Here is a 15109-nt window from a genome sequence, read left to right on the forward strand (position 1 = left end):
AACCACCCAGACTCAAAGAGGGGAAAACCGAAAAAAATAAAAATGTTGTGACAGCTCCCTCCAGACTTTGCCGGTCCCCAGATTTGTCCCCAAACACCAGATCCTGCCTTATTCCTGCCGCCTGCCCTCCCACTAACCCCCTTCTTCCCAGCCCCATCCCACACCAGGGCCCGAAGACGAGAGGAAAGACCTACGCGCAGATCGTTTGCAGGTTTCTCTTGTCGTCCAGGTCCTGCGGGTAGTTGGCCATATTATCGCCCAGCCGCAGCAAACAGTCCGAGAAGCCCCGAAAGACCGCATCGCACCGCCCCGCCGCTCTCACCGCCTGCACCAGGTGGGCTGCGGGGCAGGGGCACAGGTCAGAGCCGCGACCATGGATTTATTTTTTTTTTCCCCAATTTCTGTTTTTTTTTTTTGGGGGGGGGGGGGAAGGGGGGGAGGGGGGATGGGAGTTGGGGAAAGGGGAAGTGAAGAGAGGAGGGGATGCGGGGCCACGCTCGCTCCTTTGTTGGCAGCGCAGTTCTGGACGGGCGAGGGGCCGAGATGCTGGGGGTGGTGTGGTGCGAGGGGCCGGGGTGGGGGGGAGGGAGAGGTTGCAAGAAGTGGAATGAAATAGCAAAAATGAACTGAAGTGATACATAATAAAACCAAACGATACGTAATGCAACAAGATGCAATTAAAAATAATAATAATAAAACAACCCAAACCGAAACAATGAAATAGCACCAAGTGTGAGCCGCGACGCATGAGAAGAGCCGTCCCCAATGGTCGCTAGCACAAATGGAAGCAAAGAAGCACCAACACAGCAGCAACAACCGCCGGCGAAGAGATGGGTAATGGGATGCTGGGTCCCCATAAAGGAGCGAGTGTGCCCGCACGGAGAGACGAGGGGGTGGGCAGCTGGGGAGGCACCGCGCCTCGGTGGGGGCCGCGTGTCCCTGCTTGCGGTATTATGGAGGCACGGCAGTGTCCCAGACCCCGAGCAGGTAAAAAAAAAAAGCCGAGAGGACAGCGCGATGCCCGTCAACTCGCTCCCATCCCACCGCCGTGCCTCAGGGAGAGAGGAGGAGAATGGCACCCGAGGGGCTGCGCTGGGGATGAGGGCTCGGAGACCTCCGGTGTCGGGGGGCCAGGCGAGGGATGAGCAGGCTGAGAGCCTGCCTCCGGCCCAGGGACGGCCTGTACATAGCATACAGCTCCCCAGAGCCGCCCCCAAATCCACCACCGCAATAATTACGATAACAATAATATATATATATATATTAAAAGCAAATGCTTGAACAACGGATGCGTTCTCTCGACGATCCTTACGGGTCCCTCCCAAAGCGGGATATTCAATGATTCTCCCGTAAGAGGTCGCCCCGCAGTGCCCCCCGCCGTTCCCCGTCGACCTCCCCCCGTAGCGCAGCGGTCGTTGCCTCCTCCCGGGGCTTCTCCGACCCGGGCACCCTCTGCCGGGCTCCCTTTCCATGCCCTCCCTCCGTTCACCTTCCCCAGCTCCGGGATTTCAGGCCGCTGCGCAAACCCACAAAGACAGAAAGGATTTTATTTCGCGAATGAAATCCCCTCTCGGTTCAATCAAATGAGGGCAAATGAGATAAAATCCACCTCCAAACGAAAAACGCGAGGGAAACGAAAGATAGCGTCCAAATACCGCCTTCCCCTTTGCTTACTCTGCACTACAGAAAATGGCCTTCGCGAGAGCTCAGCACCGTCACAATGGTGCGAGCAGAGGGCTTTGCAGCTCATCTTCCAGAGGTCAACATTTCAGCGCAGTGTTTTGTTTTGTTTTGATTCGATTTTTCCTTCTATCGATGAGGAAATGCTCAACGCAATTTCTCGTTCTCTCCCTCTCTTTTCTCTCCTGCTTTATTTTATATATTTATATATTTAGTATTATTATTACTATTATTTCTGCCGGTACCCACAGAATGCCCCAGACGCTGTGTAACCGAAATAGCACCTCGGAGCACTTCCCATTGGAGCAGAATTCCTTTGCAGGAAAATGTTTCCAAGGGTCCTTAGCAGCGCCCGGCCGGGCGGTAAGGGACGGTGACACCGCATCCGTCCTCCCACTGCAGCCCTGCTTTGCACCGCTCTCGGGATATACATATTCAACACATTCGCCATGTATATCCCTTAAAATTTGCCCGTGCAAGACCAGCCCCTAGTTGCTGCCACTCGACAAGCACTTCCAGCAAAGAAATGCTGAATTAAGCGAACCCGACAGCGAACCAACACAAAAGCGGCAGCGACAGAAAGCGAAATACTAAAGAACGAGCTCAGAAAACCACACACAGGAGCGGAGGGAAACCGGTCCTATTTTAAGTCGCTCGACATATGTAGAATTTCTCTTTTTTTCTCCTGTTTTTAGACCCACTCGTATTTTAGAGCGGCTCTCCGAACACAACACTCAGCGTTGGGGCGGCGGGATCCCGCGATTTTGTTCAAGCCCCGCATTCAAGTCGGTTTTGTTTTGTTTTGTTTTGTTTTGTTTTTTGTTTGATCTTTTGATTTGATCTTATTAGATTTGATCTTATTTGATCTTATTTGATCTTATTTTATTTTCACTTCACTCTTCCGTTTCACTTCGCTATTCCATTCCACTCATCCTATCGAGGCAGCCGCTGGCTTCTCTTTGCTCCGAGGCTGCCCCGTGAACGGGGACGCCTGCGAGTCCCTCAGCGGGAGCCCTGCGGCTGTCCGCCTCCTTTTCTAACCAAAATGACACACAAAAAACCACCCCCTAAAAACCCACAATCAAAAAATAATATCACCAAACTTTCATCCTGATTTCCCGCAAGCCGTTTGGTGCCCCTTTCTATTTCCCCGTCCCCCTGGAGAGGGGGGAATTTCTCAGCACTTGGAGTCCCCAAATTGTCGACTGCGGAGTGTGTGTGTGGGGAGAGAAACTGGGGGGGGATCCAAAAAGAGAACGCGGTCGTTCGTGGGGACAGGAGGAGAAAGGGAAAAAAAAAATAATAAAGCAAACGTGGAACGAACATGCAGAGATTTAGGAAAACGACCGAGCAAAGTAATTCCTTCCTGTGGACCCATGGAGCATAGGATTGAGGAATCGCAAAAACGCCGTCCGAAGGGATGGGAATGAGATGAGGATAGGGAACAGGAACGGGAACGGGATGGAATGGGATAGGATAGGAATGGGGATGGAATGGAAATGGGATGAGAAGGGATGGGAACGGGATGGAGACGGGAACGGGGATGGAAAATGGGAATGGGAAATGGGAATGGGATGGAATGGGATGGGATGGGGATGGGATGGGGATGGGATGGAGATGGGATGGGATGGGGCAGGGTCCGCTCTGCAGCTCCACGCAGGGCAGCCCCCGCCGCACAGATCGCCCGGGGCTCGGGGCACAGCGGGAATTTGGCGGTCCACTTACCTATCTGTACAGCGAGGATCAGAGAAATGTATCTGCCGTTCAACTTAAGTCCCATCCTACATTTAGTAAAACCATTTGCGACTGCAGATCTTTAAATAGTTACTTTGGAGAACGTGGGGGAAAGCTGAAAAATAGGCATTGCCAACAAGTTCCGAGCAGCGGAGGACTTTGCACACAAGGGGGGAGACGGAGGTGAGGGAGAGAAAGAGGGAGAAACAGGGAGCGGGCGAGGAGGAATAGCTGGGAATGGTTCGCTCCATTAGGAGGGGGCGGAGGAAGTACAGCCTCACGCCCACGGCCGGCCCTGACGTGGGGGGATGACACTGAAGGATTTTTTTTTTATTTTATTTTTTTCCCTCCTCCTTTTTAATATATATATGTTGGGGTTTTTTTTTTTGTTTTTTTTTTTTTTCTTCGTGTGCCCCTCGCAAGAGAAACGCCATTTATAGGCATCGCGGGCTGCGCGCACCCGGCTCCCCGCGTCCCTCCGCCCGTTCATCGCCGAGGAAGCTCCGCGTCGCCAGGACCCCCCCCCCCCCCCCCCCCGCTCCGTGCTTCCCTCGGCCCCCCGGGGGTCCCGTGGGGCGGCGACGAAGGAGGGGGGAGCAGGCGGGGACCGTCCCCACGGGGCGGGAGGGACGGGGGGGGGAGGGGGGGGAGAGGAGGGGGGGGACACGCACAGAGGGACGCGCAGACACAGGGACGCGCAGGCGGAGGAGCCGCCCCCCGGGGTGGGGATAGCACGGTAGAACACCCCCACCCACACACAGGCAACCGCCCCCGGGCCGCCCCGTCGGGGCTGGACGGTCCGGCCCCCGCGCTGCGGAAAGAGGGGGAAAGGAGGAGGAAAAGGAGGGGTGCGGGGTCCCCTCCCGCCGCCCTCTCCTCCCTTCCCCCACCATGACGTCATCCCCAAGGCTGGGGGGAACGGAGGGGAGGGGGCTGGTGGTGGCCGGTCTCTCCCGGCTCTGCTGCTCCAGCCCCGCTGTGGGTCCGTAGAGGATGAGGTGGAAAACCCGCAGCGGCCACCCGCTCTCTTTTCTGGGGGGAGCTCCTGCCCCGCTCCGCGATGGCGCTGGCACTGGGGGACTGAAGTCGGAGGCTCCACCTCTAGACCTCGAGGTGCCCCTCACCACCCGTCGGGGGCAGAAAGGGGTCGGACCTGGGGTGGCCTTGGGGGTGAGGTAAGCAGGGTGAGATAACCAACCCGAACCCATTCTGCACCCATAACTCTTGTGTCACTAAGCTACCGCTCTCCAGTTCTGCCCCGACCTTCCCCAGCCTCCTGCACAACTTCAGGAGCTGAAGCAGCCTCTTGGAGGGAACATCTCCCTGTCCCTGCTCCCGTGAGAGGTGGGCAGTCTGGCTGAGAGCTGCCCTTGATCCTAGCTCTTTGCTTTGTGGTAGTGGGTGCTTGTATAATGCGGCAGAGGCTGAAGTGGGTATCAAGAGATGGAGCCTTTTCCCTGGAGAGATTGGTCTGATAACCTCAAAGATCTTTTATTTCTCTCAGTGCTTTATCAGCATCAAAGAGCAGGGTGAGAATGCTGTGCAGGTTGAGGGGCACCAAACAGGTGCTGAACCTCCCAGCTTCTGGTTGCTTGGCCTTTTGTGGCTGTGTTTGCTGTTGGAAGGACAAGGACAATACAAGGAGTGGGGACTATAGCAGGAGGAAATTCTTGCTTCACTCCTTTGCCCTGCTGATAACGGTGTTGTTCATTTCCATATTCATATCTGCTATGTCTTTTTCTGCTCCTTTTTCTGAGGACAGAAATGCTGTATTTTCAAGTTGCAGGTTGAACTGACTCCAAGGAGCTTGCATAGAACACAGCTTGGACATTACACGACCTACGTAGTGAACTTCTTAGGGCAGTTTACAATCACAGAATTATAGAATCATAAGGTTGGAAAATAACCTCTATGATCCAACCACTAAGTTCAACCACCAACTCATCACCACCATGCCCACTAGCTGTGTCTCTCACAGTTCTTGAACACCTTCAGTGACACTAAATCCACCAGCTCCCTGGATAACAAGTTGTTCCAGTGTCTCACTACTTCTTTCTGAGAAGATGTGTTTCCTAATAGGCAACCTGAACCTTCCCTAGCACAACTTAAGGCCATTATCTCTCATATTATTGCCAGTTACCTGGGAGAAGAGGCTGACCCCCACCCCACCACAACCTCCTTTCAGGGAGTTGTGGAGAGTGATAAAGACTATCTTCCCTGAGCCACCTCCAGACTAATCAATTCCAATTCCCTCAGCCATTCCCCATAAAATTTGTGCCCTAGTCCCTTCACCAGCCTCATTGCCCTTCTCTGGACACAGTGCTCAACCAGGAAGAGATTAATGTGGCTCATGTGACCTTTGCTGTATCCATCACTGCCAGCAGGACTGGAGCCCCTGGCAATCTAGACAAGGTGCCTATCTGTGTGGGCTTGCTCTGGTTTCCTCACGCCAGCTCCACTCTGCTAGAACCACCTGCCTCATGGGAACCCTGTGTGCCATGGATGTGCTTCTCATGTGGTTTGCCATGGCTGAGCCTACATAGAGGCAGCTGGCTCGATGTCGCAGAGGATGAGCAAAGAGATCTGCTTTCCCATGTGAAGCCAGCTGCATTGCTGCGTTTCCCTTCCCTTCATCCCCTTTTCTATGCAAAACGTCCCTTCAAACAGAGCTCGCGCCGTGGGTTCTTTAGTGTGTGGTTGCAGGCTAGTAATGGAGATAAAAGCTGAATCTCTGATGCCGTCAGTCTGCACACTGCTTTATGCTGAGCACCAACTCAGGCTGGGGGAGGGCTCAGTGCTCACAGTGGTTTGAAAGTCCCTCCTCTGGGTGTGCCATATCCTGCAGCAGCATCGCCTCTGCTGGGAGGTGATGCTTTCCTTTACTCTCCCCCCAGATCAACCAGTGAGAGCTGGTCTCGGTGGAGGAGATGATCTCTGTGTAATTTCTCAGCTTTCAGATGGACAGAAGGACAGTGCTGCGGTCCTTACCATTCCTCATCTGATGAGTTTCCTAGAGAAAAGTGTCCAGCCAGAAAATGCAATCAAATCCCAAACCTAGCTGATAGATGGATAGCTGTACACAGCGTGATCCTCCAAGACTTTCTGTAAGAAGGAAAATAATGAGAACACACTGAAAATGTGACAGGTGGGATTAAAGGAATACCTTCTGGCAATGGCCAGCCTTCTGGAGCTCTTCTGGGAGGATCTTTTTGTTAGGGACCTGGTTTGTTACTGTCTGGATTGGTCTGGCATTTACTAAACGGGATGGACACATTATGCAACTGAGACCAGAGTCTGCCCCACATCTGCTTAGAAATTAGCACTAAAATAGTGTTCACAGTTCACCACAGAAGTGTGGCTTGATGTCTGCAACAATATATTTCTGAAAGTATAAACTGTGGCTGTGGTCCAAAATACAAAACTGGGGAATAAAAAAAGCATAGAGTTGAGTGGGTGTGAAAGGAGTGCAATTGCTGGGTACCAAATCTTTAAAAATGCTACTAAAGGTATTTGTAAACTATCTGCAACAGAAAGGGGTGATTTGACGTAAGCTTAAAAAGTGTTTGGAACAAGGCTCTCTTCCATCTCTGCTCTTGGGATATTCAGAGAGGAGAACAAGGCTGCAGCCTCTGCTGGGCCTTCAGAAGAGCTCTGCCTCCGTGTTTACTTTGCAGTACATTTCCCTTCTGAAAAACAGTGTTAAAAAACACGAGATGTCACTTGACCATGATCAGTTTGTGGTCAGCCAATCTGGTAAGGAAAGCACTATCTGCTCCAGAAATAGCAGTGACTGCATGTAAGCGTGCTCGTCAGAGAGATGTTTTTAGGAGGGCACCCTAAATTCTGCATCTTGCAGGCACGACCCCTGTGTGCTGGGCTGTGGCACGGCACTGCTGTGAGCCTGGCAGGCTGTGGAGGGCTGCGTGAGCCTGCATTCTCCATCCAGATGGAGTGCACACCCACTACAATTATGTTGGGGACACGTGATTTGCTTGAGGTGCCTGTGGATGTTTCAAAGAGTAGGATGGCTCTGGTAAAGCAGTCTTAAAAGGAAGAAGCATCAATCCGTCGCATCTTTGCAGCTAACGTTTTCCTTCAAGAAGCAAAAATCTTCCTGACAAGGCCAGACAGTGTACTTCTTATCATAGGCTGGAGGGAAGTAGGCCTGGAAAATGGCTGCAAACAGGGTGATATCCTTAGATTTCCTGGCATCCAAGCTTGGGGCTGCGGTGAAATCCAGACTGCAAAAGGAACTGGCAGGTTTATGTGAGCTGTATTTATCATGCCAGAGCTGCTGATTGCTCTCTGACATCTGGATACAAGACACCAGGGAATAACCTTGATGCACTCCCATGGCATTAAGATAATTTCTGTTTGGTTGGATATGTTGGTATCCCAGCTCTGGGTCTTGGTTCATAGCCAAGCTCTGAGCCTGGAATGGCAACGCCTGTACCAGAACCCACATGCTGCTTACCCAGGGCTTTTATCCTTAGTGTGCACCAGTAGCTAGCCCCAAAGGATGCTAGCATATGGAGGTCAGCACTGCAGTTTCCATAGGCTGCAGTAAGATGGGATGTTCCTCAGTGGGGTGATATTCTGATCCACATGTTTCTTGCATTGATTTATGGAGTATCTACTGCCACAGGAGCTATTAACCTTCAGTTACAGGAGGACTTCGATAAATGAAAGATCACTCTGTGTTTTCTTCATAACAGTCAATATGATTCGTTCTAGAAAAATATGAAAAACAACCATAAATACATATTTAGAGAACAAGTCAGATCAGATTTCCAGCTGATGTGGGAAGATACTTCTACATTTCCAGTGTCTCCTCTTCAGTCTCTTATCATCAAAACTGAAGTTTCTGGGAAACCAGGGGGGACTGATGAGGTAGGGGGAAAATGGTGTATTAATTAATTATGGGCTGATGAAAACATTGGCAGGACAGATGTCTGCTAGTCACACACATGGCAAGAACTCCAAGTGAGATCTCACTTTCCTAGGAACGATGAAATCTGGGAGGAAGGAAGTATACAAAGGTGAAAAGGACTCTGAGACAAGGAGAAGCAGGATAAGTCTGTAGTTGCATCCAATCCGATCTGCAGAGATGCAGCTCATATGAAACTTACTCATTGCCCTCCTTCTCCACTCTTATCTTTGGGAACATACTTATGACACTGGAAACTAAGGAAGGTTGGAGCTGTTGCATGAATCTCAGTGGGAAGTTTCTTCTAGGAACTAAATTCTGGGCTGAGTACAAGACTACTGAAAATTGTCCTTCTTCAGAGCCTGCTTTTGGGCCACGTTTGTCTTGCATGTGCCACAGCTGGCCCCATTAACCCAAATACCATTGTCACATGTTGGATGCAATGCAGGTAACTGCAGCTGGAAGGGTCAAGAGCAGTTCTACCACTGCTGTTCTTGGATACAGGAACAGCTCGACAGCATGACCCAGCACTGCAATAAAGAGACTGGAAATTGATATGGACGGCTGTGGACTGAGGTCTTTCATGCATCACTTACCCATTTCCATTAGCTAACATGCATCTAGCATTAAAACCACGTATGTGAGCACCAAGGTCTTTGCCTCGTAACATTAAGGAGCCAGACCTTTCTCACGTTGTTCTTTGCCTGTGGCACCCCTCATCATTCCTCCCTTTGGCTTTGTAACGAGCTGTTTGCTCTGCGGTGCCCCCATAATTAGAGACTGAGCCCCCAAGAAGAGCCTGCAACAAGCTGGGGAGCTGGAGGCAGCCATGAGGCAGGCTGCTGCAGTTTGTCTGTCCTGTCACTAGAGTGAGACATGCTCACAAGCATTCTGGCTACCTCCCTCAGAGGTGCTGAGCAGGCTGGGTGCTGTGCTGAGGGAGCATCCTGCACCCCGATGCTGCTCAGCATCCACAGCAGGCACAGCGTGGGTGTCAGAAAAACCTGTGTAAAAAGGCTGTAGTTGCTCCAAGCTACTGCAAACTCATTTTATCTATCCAGTTATTTGTTTCCCTCAATTGCTGTAGCATAGCTAAGCTGTAACGGATGGCCCTAAAAAACCATGAACTCTGGGTAGCTGTGGCTGCTGAGCTCCAATTCCTGGGCACACAAGTGTCTGATCTGTAGTTTGGTGGAGTCTGTCAGCATCTTTCTGCTGACTTCCAAAAGACTTTGAGCCAGGCTAGCACACTGCTTAGCCCAAGACAGACCAGGCAGCAAAATATGTATTGCAGATATTTCTCAGTGAGGCAGCAAGGAGAGCAAACTTTCCATTGAAGGGTAAAAAGACAGCAGTAGTGTGACATCTAAACAAAATGACTCACTGAGGAAGCTGCCCTCTCTCCCCCTCTGACACGACCACCTGAAGACCCATGATTTATGACAGAGTATTTTGGAGGGTCCCATAAGGACATTTTTTCCCCTTTTCTTTCTTTTTCCCAGAGCAAAGCATGATACCCTGCCAGCGAGTGGCTTGTGTGGGTCCAGACGGAGAAAGCAAGCTGCTAAAAGGTAGTGATTGCAGCACTGATCTCTTGCAGGCTCTGCAGTGTGAGGAGGTGGTTCTGAATCACAATGAACTTAATTGAACAAGAAATGGCATTGATTTTTCCTTTACAGACCTCCCCATTGCTCACAGAAGCATTGCACTGAACCCTCTGCCCATGCCAAGCAGCAGAACTGCACAGCACAGTAAATGGGCATTTTTATTTTTGTTCTATAATTAGCATGTACTTATTTCAAAATAGGGTAAAAAAAGAGAAGCTCTCCAGGCTTTGAATTGCCATTAGGGAAAAGCATTGCTGTGCAGTATGAGTTTCAGGAGCACAAGGAATCAGGTTATGTGAGAAATCGTACCTTGGTCAAGAAATAACATTGCTCTTGAGTTTATCCGATTGTAGAGAGAACCAGGATGGCATAGTTGCCAAGCTGCTGAAGGGCTCCTAAAAGGTCATTTTATATTGTATTTATTTATTTATTTAAACTTAGACAGATAAAGTTGCATAAGCTGCCTCTGGCTTGCAGGCAAACAAGGCAGAAAAGCATTCTGTGCTTCCATTACTGAATTGATGCTATTTTTCTTGCTTTGTTAGGCAGACATGTTAACACTTAATTACATGTTTGAATAGATAGTGATTTCCTATACAACCTGCTAAACATAGCAGTGAACATATTCAGGCGTTTATTCTCTCTCAGAAGCGTGTATGTGTTAGTCTTTCCCCACCACCCCTGGAATGCTGAGAAATTAGATTATGATGCTATCTGGGAAACGCTCTCGCAGATTAGTGTTAGCAGCCTCGGTGCCCAAATCCCAGCTCCAGTGTCACAGCTGGCTTTCCTGCAATGGAGTTTATTCTGCTTTTCAGGGGAATGCTTCCACTGAGCTTGCCTGGCTAAGCAGTGGAGGGAAGGGCTAAGGGAAGTTTAGAGGTGTGGCAGTAGCTAGAGCAGCCATATATTGCAGTACGATCAGCTTCTATCTTTCACACGCATCTATCTCCAACAGCAGGTGCTGGGTACCAGATCAATTTGATCTCATGTTAGAAACAGGAGTGGAGCAATCCCCTGAGTGCTGTGGAAAAAGCCTCCTCTCACCGGCAGCTTCCAGGGACTCCAAGGGGAGTGAATGCATCTGCATCAACACACTGTGTTTCTGATTACCAAAACAGCATTTTGGGGCTGTGATCAGCTGGGCTCTGCTGCCACCAGCACTGGTGCTGGGGCTGGTCTTAAGACCTGGCTGTCTACAGAGTTAGCACAAGACGTTTCTCTCACCTGCCTCCTGCAGCTTGACATTTTCATTGCTTCCCAAGGAGCAATTAAATGGGTAGTGAGCATGTATCAGGTTTCGGGCAGGATCAGACTCTTCTGTAACCCATATAATTGATGAAAGCACTGAACGTTATACGAGAACTAAAGCAGCGTGCTGTGTTGCAATGTGATACATATAATGAAGTTACCAGAGCTCAAGCACTCTGTGTAATGGGGGAAATGCATCGCTGTTTCTGAAAGCTGAGGCTGAGCTGGCTGGCCAGAGAAATGAAACTCAAGGGGAATAGCAATATTTTGGGTTGGCATGGCTGTGAACAGCTTGGACAAGCTTTGATACATCTTCCCTGCTAAATGTCCCCATTTTGTAAACTCACCTGTTAGTCTGGGAGGAAAGGCCATGACCATCTTCTCTAAGCCTGCACCAGCACAGAAGGAGCTCATCTTGAGATGCAAAATGAACATGAAATACACCTGCTGGCCCAATGAAGGGAAGCATCTAGCCAGCTGGATGGATTGAAGAACTCAGCCAAGACCAGAAGCACCAGGACATTATTCACATATTACTGGCTCTTCTTTGTGAAACAGAAGTAGAGCAACTTGCCACAGCTTATAGCTGTAACAGGTTGCCCAGAGGAGTTGTGTATACCCCATGTATAGGGGCACTGAAAGCTGAGTTGGATGGATCCATGGGCAGCCTAATCTAATGGGTGGCAGCCCAGCTCACAGCAGGGGTCGGAAGTGGATGGGCTGCAAGATCCCTTCCAGCCCAAAGCATGCTATGATTCTCTGATATGATTCTATAGAAGTGGTTGTGGCTCACTGTGTCTGTATGGAGCTGTGCCATATGTCTAGAAAGTGAGACAAGTGTTCACCTGTTACAGTCCTAATGGTGTTGGATTCTGCCATTTGTCAAAAGAAGACTTCGAAACAGAAAAAATCTCAGGGAAAAACAATAAGATGTCTATCAGTCTGGCAGTTTGTGAATACAATACAGTGAAACTATGAGGTACAGAGCTTAAAACAAAAAATGTTTCATATATTATGCAGCCTCCAGTGATTCCACCGTTAAGATTCTGTCTAGCTTTACATACTAAACCTCATCCTTTTCTGACTTTCTGCAAGAAAGCTGCTTTCTCCTTGCAATTTTTAAGTATTTTTCCAAGCCAGAGGAGGATATTTTTTGCGTGTAAAGTCTGAGGTTAATCTGACAAGGAATCTGAGAGATGTGAGCCTGAAAACTGAGAATAGGGTTTACTGCTCATATAGGATTTTCAGTTTTTAAATTTCATTTTAAAGTCTTCAATCTGAAAACACTTTGAATGTGGTAACTTTTAAGGTGAAAAATTATCATCCTATAAATATTTTAACAAGGGCATTGTTTTAACAAGGGCATTGTTTAATTTTACAAAATCTGCAGTGTAATCATTTTAACATATCCCTCTGTTTTTAATCTGCTACATGACAGTAGCAACATGTACTGTTAGTTAAACATGAAGTCAATTTTGGCTAAGATGCTGTGTCTTTACAAGCAAATCACAGAATCACAGAATCACAGAATGGCCAGGGTTGGAAGGGACCTCAAGGATCATGAATCTCCAACCCCCTGCCACATGCAGGGCCACCAACCTCCCCATTTAATACCAGATCAGGCAAAGCAGACTGCGAAATCCTCTTCTGTCTGTGAAAGGATTTTATGAATGGAAAGAAAACCTTAGACAAATTAGGGAAAGGTGGCTTCCTAGAAGATCCACAATGGTTTCTTTATCTCACTTCTTTCTGTATTTTATCGTTAAACAAGTTGCTGGATGTTGTTGTAAGGCTGCTGTTGCCAGATGTGTTGCAGAAGTAGCCACTGATGGCTGAGTCCCATGATGGGACTATGGCAGATGAGAAGCATGGGGGGAGTGTGAATCTTTTCAGTGTTACTGCTGGTGGCACAATGGGACCCAGGAAGGGCTGCTGAGGCTCAAACCTTCTCCTCAAACCTTCTCCTCAAACCTTAACAAAGCATGAAGGATCTCCAGGTGTTTCTGGGGGACAGAAGGTTTCAATACATAATCGAGAAGGGAGTGACTTTCCTGTTCTTTCTGTCAAAGTCACATGCATGCTGTAGCTCATAGTTTGCAGATCAGATTTAATTACATAATTCTACGGTTTATCTATTATACTATCTAAACGGTTTAATTATACAGCCTACTGATTGCCATATCTGTTCCTAGAAGCCCTCAATACAGCACAGAGCTGGGCTGGAGATGACTTGGCAGTATGACACAGACTTAAGGCCTGTTCCATCTCAGTGCCTGCCTGGGTGGCCGCACTCCCAGCAGTTCAATTGTGCCTCAGGTCTGGCATCACCAATATATTCAGACTCCAGAGCAGTGAGTGGTAGGAAACTTTCAGATTTGCATGTGCTATCCAAGAGGAAAAGTCTCAGATAACACTAAAACGTAGCTGGCCTTTTTTTCTTGTTATTCAACTGTTGTCTAGTTGCCAGCTTCCAAAGGCTACCACTTATCTGTTTATCTGATTATCTGTTTTCTAACTTGGTGGGTTTATTTATTTGATCATTTATTTATTTCTTTGTTGGATCTTGGGAAAAGGCAGTTTCTTGAGATGTATCTTTTATGTGGCACACTCGTTTTGGTGACAGCTTTGGACACCAGTCGTTTTGTGACACCAGGAGGAAAGTAGGGTGAATATTTGGTCCAGAATTCCAAACCTTATAATTCCTTGCACTGTTCTTCATCTGAAGTGCTGGATAATCAGTGCTGTGCTAACAGTGTTCATCTGGATTTGGGTCAGAAGAACAGTCTTTCAAGCATCATATGAAACATCAGAAATGCATCAGTTGTTAAGTAACTCATTACTTGATTGATATACGGTAAACAGCACCAGTATAACCAAGGTGTAATAAATTACTATTTCTCAATTCTTATTTGTAGGTAGGAAAAAACTATTTTGCAGAGGTGGAACTAAAACTCAGAACAGTGAAAGGGAACGTACCTTTGAAGTACCACCACATTTCTCAAATCCTAGCCCACGTCCTGCTCATCAGGGCCTCCTCCAATTCTGCATCTGGCCTACATTTTAACCTGGCATTTCTTGCCCTTAAAACTCCTGGGCTTTAAAATCCAGGTCTCCTTGAATATCACCCTTCTTTTTGTTACATGCTTCGACTCAGATTTCAGCCTGTTAAAGGAATGGTTGAGGGAGCTGGTTATTTCTCTCATGTTCTCTCACATATATACACTGTGGAAAACATCCTGTTTCTCATTCAACAGTAAGAAAACACCACTGGGAAATAATGTTTCTGTTTTTCTCATCAATGACTCTATTTTTTTTTTTTTTTCTTCTCCAGACAGAAATTTACTTAAAAATAATGCTCTTTATTTACTTACTCCCTTTTTATCCTGTGCTTTTCTTGCTATACATAGGATGTTTTCTTCCTTTCAGCTCCCAGTTCTCTTACTATTCCTGTTCACAGGTATATGCTTCACCAAGGCACACTTTATAAATCATCTCCAGCCACACTCTAGCGGCTTCTCAATGTCTACAGTGTGCAGCCTGTGGTCCAGGTTGATTTAGCCATCTCTCTTGAAGAAGATCCTTAACCACCGCTCACAAATCCTTCAGGTCAAGAAATTTCAATCATTTCAATATCAGTATTTTACAATCAATAAGGATGAAAACTGAGACTGTATCTATGACTTATTCATTGCTTTTTAACACCTGTAGTTTCCTCAGGAAGTGTCTCCAGTTTCCCTTACCCAATTACATTCCTTACAGCAGCAAGGCCCACTATGCTCCTTAATTCCTTTCAGAGCTAACTGGACCAGAACAGCACATCGGCTACCTTTCACAGGGATCCATGTGAGATATCCTCCATCCTGGCCTCTAGAGAATTTAGTGCTGATGCCTATTTGAGTCAAAGCTCCTC

At 48.2% G+C, this 15109-nt stretch overlaps 1 protein-coding gene across 2 annotated transcripts in view; it reads right to left on the reverse strand.

Annotated features, from left to right (window-relative positions):
• The window catches only part of NRN1 (neuritin 1), a 6598-nt gene extending 2888 nt beyond the window's left edge, over positions 1–3710 (reverse strand). For both annotated transcript variants that reach the window (XR_008210072.1, XM_052697932.1), the window contains exons 1-2: positions 3406–3710; positions 195–339 (exon numbers count right to left, since the gene is read on the reverse strand). Coding sequence is in view for 1 of the 2 variants with exons in the window: in XM_052697932.1 (XP_052553892.1) it covers positions 195–339; positions 3406–3460 (200 nt within the window). In the remaining variant the exon portion in view is untranslated. The remainder of the gene's footprint in view (positions 1–194; positions 340–3405) is intronic.
• Positions 3711–15109: the final 11399 nt, after the last annotated feature.

Source organism: Tympanuchus pallidicinctus, unplaced genomic scaffold (assembly GCF_026119805.1).
Source record: "Tympanuchus pallidicinctus isolate F22 unplaced genomic scaffold, pur_lepc_1.0 scaffold31, whole genome shotgun sequence".
NCBI classification, from domain to species: domain Eukaryota; kingdom Metazoa; phylum Chordata; class Aves; order Galliformes; family Phasianidae; genus Tympanuchus; species Tympanuchus pallidicinctus.